This window comes from Humulus lupulus, chromosome 1 (genome assembly GCF_963169125.1).
Source record: "Humulus lupulus chromosome 1, drHumLupu1.1, whole genome shotgun sequence".
NCBI classification, from domain to species: domain Eukaryota; kingdom Viridiplantae; phylum Streptophyta; class Magnoliopsida; order Rosales; family Cannabaceae; genus Humulus; species Humulus lupulus.
In genome coordinates this window covers 296,497,773-296,506,749 of record NC_084793.1, presented here as the reverse complement: position 1 = coordinate 296,506,749, position 8,977 = coordinate 296,497,773, and the positions used below count along the sequence as shown (strand labels likewise).

At 31.3% G+C, this 8,977-nt stretch overlaps 1 protein-coding gene across 2 annotated transcripts; it reads right to left on the bottom strand.

The window, feature by feature from the left end:
- Positions 1-481: 481 nt before the first annotated feature.
- Positions 482-4,170, bottom strand: LOC133810799 (protein ZW2-like). Of its 2 annotated transcripts, XR_009882471.1 has the most exons (2): positions 3,203-4,170; positions 482-920 (listed from the first exon to the last, which is right to left on the bottom strand). XR_009882471.1 is itself a non-coding variant. In XM_062246083.1 (1 exon), exon 1 carries the CDS (start codon positions 4,045-4,047, stop codon positions 3,325-3,327), a length of 723 nt encoding a protein of 240 aa, XP_062102067.1. In that variant the 5' UTR covers positions 4,048-4,170; the 3' UTR covers positions 3,147-3,324. The 2 variants fall into 2 exon arrangements, 1 of the variants encoding a protein (XP_062102067.1); XM_062246083.1 differs by lacking the exon at positions 482-920 and having other exon boundaries at positions 3,147-4,170.
- Positions 4,171-8,977: the final 4,807 nt, after the last annotated feature.

The window sequence follows — 8,977 nt, the reverse complement described above, 5'->3', positions numbered from 1 at the left end:
AGTAATTACATGGATATTATAGTGAATTGTAATTAATTTTATGGAAACTATGAAAAATTATATGTCTGTACAAAAAAATTGGATACTAATATAAATATATTGAAAACTTATTTTGTAATAAAAGGAATCAAATATTAAAAGTGTTGTAAATTATTAAAAAAATATTAGACAATACAAATTTAATTATGTTGATCCACATAAATTGAAGGAGACAATATATAAGAATTTCAAATGTCTTGCACGATGAGGAAATTATTTATCTCAAATTATTTTTTCTAATAGTATGACAACCATATTTTAATATAATCATGTAATACATTTTAATGATTCTTTTATTTAATAAATATTATAATTTTTATTTATTTTAAAAATACAATCATATTAAATTATTATTAAATACATTTATTACATATTATATTATTCATTTTTTTTCAGTACATATTATATTATTCTTCAAAAAAAAACAAGAAACAAGACAAAACATGTACACTTACACTTAACTTCCACCTAGATATAAATGAAATTTTTTGGACAGTGATTGTTTTTAATCACTACCGATAGCTAATTTCAGTATTTTTGGTATACAGATAAATTGTAACTCTAATTTTTTTAAATGACGATGTATACTTTAGTTACAGAATAACTCTCACAAATTTTGAGGAAATTTTGGATAATTTAAGATGTCGAAATCAAGATTTAAACAATCTATTATATTGCACGCACGTATATATATTGAAATAAGTATGCGTGTAACAAGTTACTTAAATTGTGATTTCGGCATCCTAAATTATTCAGAATTTCCTAAAAATTTGATTCACACGTGCAGCAAAAAGTTGAACAAAAATGAGAGAAAGAGAGTACTTGTCATTAACCTATCCCTACGATTGGTGCTAGATCCATTGTGTAATTTAGATTTGCCCCTGCCTGAAGCACACATGCAAAACAGACAGCAAGATTCAAGGTTCTTCATATAACAACACGAAAGCATTTAATATAATTTAGACAATAAACTACTAATAATAAATGGGAAGTATAATCATTAAGGCTTAACAAAATATCGTAAAGAATAATTAGTTTTAATTAAGTAATCAGTGTCCAACACTTTCTTGAATCCACTACAAGCACTTCGTTTGCCATATTCTTTTATGGCCATCGATCTCCTAATGAGCCATCAATCTCCACATAAATGTCATAATTATATATGTATCCCAAATAGTAGCCTATATGACCGTGTGCTATATATGACACATTTTCCTTGGCTTTCCAAACTCTTCAGCCAAAGATTATTAGGAAAAAATCACACAATTGATGGTTATTATGGTTTAATTGCTAAGAAGAGAAAAAGATTACTGGGTAATTAAAATCAAGCAACAAATAAAATACCAGAGAAAATCTAAACAAGGGAAAGATTGGTGTGTTAAGGAGAAACCTGCAAAGGATGAAGAGCATTCGCAAAAGAGAGGCAGTAAAGAAGAGAGTCTTAATAGATAGAGACACAAAAATAGTGAGAGAGATGGGGAGAGAAGATATTGTGCGTTGTTTGTGGAAGAAAGAGAGAAGAGATGAGCAATGGAGGGAGAGTGCAATTTCTTTTGTTTCGCAAAGTGATTGAAAAGAAAGAAAAATTAATTCGAGAGAAGATCCACTTGGACTCACCATTTCTCTTCCTTCATAATATGAACCAATTAGATTTTTTTTTATTTATTTTATTTTTTCTATGGTTGGTTGAATCCTAAATAGTTTAATCATGTGTTCCTATTTAAATTTTGAATAACAAGTTCTTATATTTACCAATGATTACCTACCTCCACTAGATTCAATCATTTTATCAAAGATTATGTTTCTAAAGGATTCCATTACAAAAAATCGGCAAGCTTTCTAATTTTGCAAGTTTGTATGGCTTTGTTCTTTACACATTATTTTTTGTTTTTAGGTTTTTGTATTATTTACCTTGGACAAAGAGAGTTCCTATGTATGTTCACGTGCAATCTATCAAGTGTTTATAACTTCTTTGCGATTGTTTCATTATTTTTCAGAAAGTGTTTCTGTTACCTATACTATAAAGCTTATCATTTTTGCACTTAAGTTTTCTAGCTCGATGGAATGATATTTTTAAATCCAACTTATTTCTAAAAAAGTATTTAATTTGTTAAATATACATATATATTATGTGACCGAGATTATATAGTTGATCAATTGGACTCTTAATGGTGAGAGTATTGTTATGTTTTATTGTATATGATATGTTTCACTTGGGAAGGATTGCAAGTATGGGTCAACTCATGGACACAATCGATTTTTCAATAGTGGCTCTCTGAATGGTATTTTTGGTTTGATCAATTCTTGTCTTAGCCTATATAATTATTTTTATAACTAATAATAATACTTCTGTCTAATATATCAATTAGCTTTTTTTTTTTTCTTTTTTCAAAATCGTCTTGTCAGAATTATACCAATCTTTGGTGGATGATGTTTAGTAGTAGTATCCTTGTTACACCAATACATAAGTTTTTATTGTATTTTGTCATTAACTGTTATTATATATTTTAACTGAAATTAATGCATATTTTTCTAGCAATATTTTTCTCAACAATAATTACTATACAAATTATGTATGTCTTTTATTTGATGATAGCTTTCTGGTGATGATTCATAAAGATTTGGTACGTTTTCAATTTTCTATTGACAATTATTTAATTACTTTTTTCTAGATAATTATATTAATTTATATTTTATCATATAAATATTTACAAGCTAAATATTGTGAGATTTAGCTGTTATATATTTTAAATGGTTTAATCTTTTATTTTTTATGACATTTTATATTTTATTAATGATAGTTTTTTTTATTTAAAAAAATATTGTGTACACATATTGTAAGTAGTCAAATTTAATATCCGATTCATATATTTTAATTTAAGATTAAATACATAAAATTTAATATTAAATTACACCAATCATAATATATAATATTAGCAATAATGTTATTTTAATTTTGTTAAACACTTATTAAGTTAGTAAGGGTAAGATATTTATATTTATTTTTTCTATTTTATGATATTTATTTTTATAATTTACAAATTTTGTTAGATATATATCTAAAAAATTTGATTAGTTTGCATTAGCTAAATGTTTTAATTTGAAAATTATATTTTATACTAATAATATTTATAAATATATAATAATAAAAATAAAATGTAACATGCCTGGTATATAGACATAAACAGCAAATTCGTCCATTAATAAAAAATTGCAGCTTCAGGATTCTGATTTTTGCTCTTGCGCTCTCTCTCTCGTAGTTTTCAGGCCTTATATATCATCTCTTCATTCCAAACCCCACGATCTGAGCCGGAGCTGAAGCTGAGCCGCCGCCGCCAAGAACTTCACGCTTTGAGCCGGTTCCAGCACTTCCATAACTTTCAACGCCGTCGACATCCGCAGCGTATCAGCGGCGGTTCCAACGGCTTCCATATTTGACTTGAGCAACGCCATAGCCGAGTCCGAGTCCGAGCCCGAGTCCTCGGCTTGTTCGCCGTGGATCAATGATCTTCTTCCTCCGCGTCTTGCGTTCTCCAACAACGGCGGCGCCCCCACGCTCTCTTGGATCCTCGCGAGCTCATCGTCTAAGGTACGCTCCTTTGATTTCGTCTCCTTCATCAGCCGATTAATTCTCAGTACCTGATTCTCAGAAAGATCATCGATCGAATCGGCTACGAGGCGAAACGCGAGTCCCGGTTTGAACCCGGCGATCCAGAGGAAAGTTTTCTCGAAAGAGGTAAACCATGGGGGGAAGAAGACGAGGAATACATTCCGCTCGATGAATTTCGACTTCTGCTCGTAGTACTGCTGGTAGTGAGCGAGAATTCTAGAAACAAGCTGTCTGAGATCATCATCAGAAGATTCATCACTGTGTACATCACTCGCTGAGACGAGCTCATCCAGGTACTGCTCTTGACGTACTAGCCATCCTTGGAAAAAATTTGCAAAGGAAACTTCATTGTCGTCGTTGCCTTCGGTACTGGATGTAACTTTCAAACCTTTAGTCATAGAACAGAGACAGACACAGGGAGGGGGTAAGTTTTTCCACACAGAAAAAGAAAAAAAAAATATGTGTTTGTATATATATCTCCCCTCCTCTCTAAATTTATTCAAAAACCAGGGATATTGAGTGATTGGTGGAAAAGATATTAGATATTAGATTTTTGTTTTTATTTTATTTTATTTTATTAGGAGTAATAATGCCTAGGCAAAAAAAAAAAAAAAAGCTTATCAAACACGGTAGAAATAATAAAAAAACTAAAGAAAGAAAGAAAGATCTGTTTCCCTCCAATGCTCAATATTGAAGCTCTATCAGTCTCTTTACTCAAAATCTAGTCTAGTATTACCCTTCACACTCTCCCTTCTCTCCTTAAGAATCCACGTCCACTACTTCTATTGAAAAGACTCTTCTTTCGTATATATTCTCTTCAAAACTCATATTCTCACATACATACAAAAAATATATACTGGATAATTATTCTATGGGCGCTCATTATTTCTCGGCTTGTGAACAATTTTCGGCACGATTTTTTTTTTTATGATAGTGTATATTATAATTATTTATAGCATTCTGCAAATTTTTAGAAAATTCCGAATAGTTTACAGTACCAAAAACTAGGTTCAAACATGTTGATTTCCACACACATAAAAAAATTAGTCATGCGTGCAACAATATGTTTAAACCAAATTTTCGGTACCGTAAACTATTCGGAATTTTCTGAAAATCGCGCTGATGCTCTAAATAGTTAAAATATATACGGTCATAAAATAAATTTGCGCTGAAAACTGTTCAAAGGTCGAGAATATTGAGAACCCCACCGATAGGGCTTAAAGTGAAGCCCCTTATAAGAGAATTCTCCTCTATATATGTATAGAATTGTAAAGTTTGAACATTAAGAAAAATTGCCTAATAATATTTGAATCCATACTCAATATAAGGTATTGAGTGCTATAATGTTTTTTGGTTATAAAAGAATAAGAAAATAAAAAATATTAAAATTTTAACAAATGAGTGACTTTAATAATTATGAGTCTATGCATTGAGAATGAAATATATGACTTTGAATAATAGAATTTCAGAGATGAAAATTACTATTAATATTATTATAGGTTGTCACTCGCCATCGACCCTTTAATTTTAAATCTATGCAGCATATACGTCTTTTTGGTCATTTGTCCTCTCGCGTTCTTTAGCTGTGTCCCTATTGTGTCCATCTCGCTCCAGAACCTAGAAGTGAAAAAAAAAAACCTTAGTTTTAGGATTTATTTTATATTGTAAAAGAAAAAATAAAAAAAAATATTTTTTTGTTAATTAAATTCTTAATTATTTAACATTTAAAATTTTATTTAATTAATTTAAAAGTTTAGTATTTTTTATTTTTTAATCTTTTAAAATTATTTGCTTAAGAAAAAAAATATTTTTTAAGTTTTTAATAAAAGAGACACAATTTGGTATTGCTCAAAAGTTTGGGGGGCAAAATTAAAAATTATTCTATATATGGTATTGCCACGTTAGCATCAAAATATCACATTATCATTCTGTTAGTTATTTAGGACGAAATCTAATAGAAATATTACGTTTGAGTAATATGTATAGTTTGGAGGAATTTTTAACATCATGAATTATTTGGAGGACAAAAATATTATTTATTCATAATTTAATATTGGGTGATTATATATTGTTTAATTGATTAAGAAACCTCATATTTATTAAAAAAATAATATATAATATACATTTTTATGCTCAAATTTTTCAAATTTTATTTTATTTTTTATATTTTTTTAAAATATATATAAATAATATATTTTAAATATTTTAATTAAATACAAATTTAAACAAAAAAATATAAAAATTTGTCAAATTAAAAGTTTTTTCCTAAAAAAATTATACATTATTTAATAAAAAAAATTATTAAAATAAAATTAATAAAAAAAAAGAATTTAGAGAATGTTAAAAAAATGGAGAAAAAGTGTTAAAATTAATTTTAAAAATTAATGGAGTAATTTTTGGGTTCAAATATAATGCCCATATCACTACTACAAAAATATGTTTTAGGAAACTTTTTTAGGGCAATCATCTAGATGTGAACCCTAAAAATAACTCATGAACTTTTTAAGACACTCATTGAGAGTCCTTAAAATATTTTTTTTAGGACACGCGGTGCAAGACCTTAAAATTGATGTGTGTCTTAAAAGTTTGAATTTTTTTTAACAAAAGTTATTGGACTTTTTATAACACTCTTTGAGAGTCTTTAAAGAATTTCTTTTAGGACACACGGTGTAAATCCTAAAAAATAATATGTGTCCTAAAAGTTTGAATTATTTTTAACAAAAGTTACTAGACTTTTTAGGACACTTATTGAGAGTAGTCCTTAAAGAATTTCTTTTAAGAGACGCAGTTCGAGCTCTAAAAATTTATGTGTGTCCTAAAGGTTTGAATAATTTTTTTTTAACAAAAGTTTTATTATATATTAAATCAAAAAAGAAAAAAAAAAACACTCAGCTCATTCTCTCTCTCTCTCTCTCTCTCTCTCTCACACACACACACACACACACACAATTTGCTGCTAGCCACGAACAAGGACTCTCTGGCCACGCCCCACCTACACGCACTGTCCAAGTGTCTTCTCCAGCCCTCGAAACCCCCAGCCCTGTGAGCCCCTAGTCGCACGCACCCCTCAACCTTCTCGATGGGGCCTCTAAAGTTCGACGACTATGTGGGTTTCCGAAACTTTTTGGGCATTTTTTGACCACCTTAAGTCACCCCGAGCTAAATGACCATCACTATTGTATTCTTTGTGCTTTGGGCTTCAAAACCCACTAAAGAATCAGACCTTACCACCACCTTGGAGAGGTAGCACCACCATCATCGTCAAATCTTTTACGAGAGCTTTGACTACTAATTAATTTTTAAAAAATTAAAAAATAAATCTTTTGCAAGTCCTATAAACATTCTTTTAGGTCTCATAATTGTAGTAATTTGTGAATAATACTTCTAATCTAATTTTATTGATGAAAAATGTGGCCTTTATATAGGCTGATTACAGAGTAGAATTAGGCAGCAATCAAGGAAATTAGGAAAAAAAATACAACCTAAACTAAGCTGTCAAATACACCCTAAATATAGTTGTACAAATAACTCTAGCTATTTACAAAGATATTTCTACACTCCCCCTCAAGCTGAGTTGTATATGTTATACAAACCCAGCTTGGATTTGAATTCTTCAAAACTCGTTCTTGGTAGGGCCTTTGTTAGAATGTCAGCGATTTGTTTCTTTGTAGGGATGTAGTTGAGTTCAATGATCTTTGAATTCACCTTTTCCGAAATGAAGTGTCTGTCTATCTCAACATGTTTAGTTCTGTCGTGGTGAACCGGATTTTTAGCAATGCTAATTGCAGCTTGACTATCACTGTACATTTTAAAGGACTCAGGAGATTCAAACCTCAATTCATTCATAAGCCTTTTGATCCACATCCCTTCACAAATACCTAAGGCCAAAGCCCGATATTCTGACTCTGCGCTACTCCTTGAGACTACAGACTGCTTTTTGCTGCGCCAGGTAACTAAATTACCCCATACATAGGTGCAATAACCACTGGTTGATCGTCTATCAGTCAGCTCTCCAGCCCAACTATAGTCTGTGTAAACTTCCAAGTCTCGATTGTTGTATTTTCTGAAGTGCAAACCCAGACCTGGTGTCATTTTCAGATACCTTAGAATACGATACACCGCTTCCAAATGTTCCTCACAAGGATTGTGCATATGTTGACTAACAACACTGACAGGAAAGGCGATATCTGGTCTAGTATGAGAGAGATAGATTAGTTTTCCTACTAATCTTTGATAGCTCCCCCTCTCTACTGGAGTTGAATCCTCTCTTTGATTATCTTTCAAGTTTGGATCCATGGGAGTGTCAACCGGCTTGCTCCCAATCATTCCAGTTTCCTTTAGAAGATCTAGGATATACTTTCGCTGAGATATAACAATTCCTTCTTTCGATCGAGCTACTTCCATACCAAGAAAGTATTTAAGGGTTCCTAGATCTTTGATTTCAAAAGCTGAGGCTAGAAGTCTTTTGAGATCTGAAATTTCTTCTGATTCATCTCCAGTTAAGATTATGTCATCCACATATACAATGAGAATTGCTAGCTTTCTAGTTGGAGAGAACTTGAAAAATAGAGTATGATCAGCCTGGCTTTGAGTATATCCATGTTTGACAACTAACTTTGCAAATTTGTCAAACCATGCCCAAGGTGACTGTTTCAAGCCATAAAGGGATTTGAGGAGTTTGCACACTACTCGACCACTGTAGTGTTTCTTCATCCCTGGTGGAGTTTCCATATAGACTTCTTCTTCGAGATCCCCATTCAAAAAAGCATTTTTTACATCCAGCTGATATAAAGGCCAATCACAATTTACAGCTAGTGATAACAAGATTCTTACTGTATTAAGTTTGGCGACGGGAGCAAAGGTCTCCTGATAGTCAACACCATATGATTGAGTGAACCCCTTGGCGACAAGTCGAGCCTTGAATCTGTTGATACTCCCATCTGAATTATATTTGATGGTGAAAATCCACTTACAACCAACTGTCCGCTTTCCTTGAGGTAACTCAGTGACAACCCAAGTACCATTTTTCTCAAGGGCATTCATTTCTTCATCGACTGCACTCTTCCATTTAGGATCTTTCAAGGCCTCATAAATGTCTGTGGGAATCTGAATAAGATCAAGAGAAGATACAAAAGCTCGGTACATAGGTGTTAGTTTCCCATAAGCAACATACTTTTCAATGGGGTGATTGGTACAAGATCTGACACCCTTTCGATGAGCAATAGGAAGGTCGAGATCATCAATAGTAGGAGAAACTAACTCATGAGTCACAAAATCCTTACCTTCATGATTTTCAAGGTTGAGAGGGCTTTGATGAGTGTTTGAACA

Bases quoted from the DNA above. Each gene is read 5' to 3' on its own strand.
- LOC133810799 (XM_062246083.1), bottom strand. From the start codon at position 4,047: ATGACTAAAGGTTTGAAAGTTACATCCAGTACCGAAGGCAACGACGAC.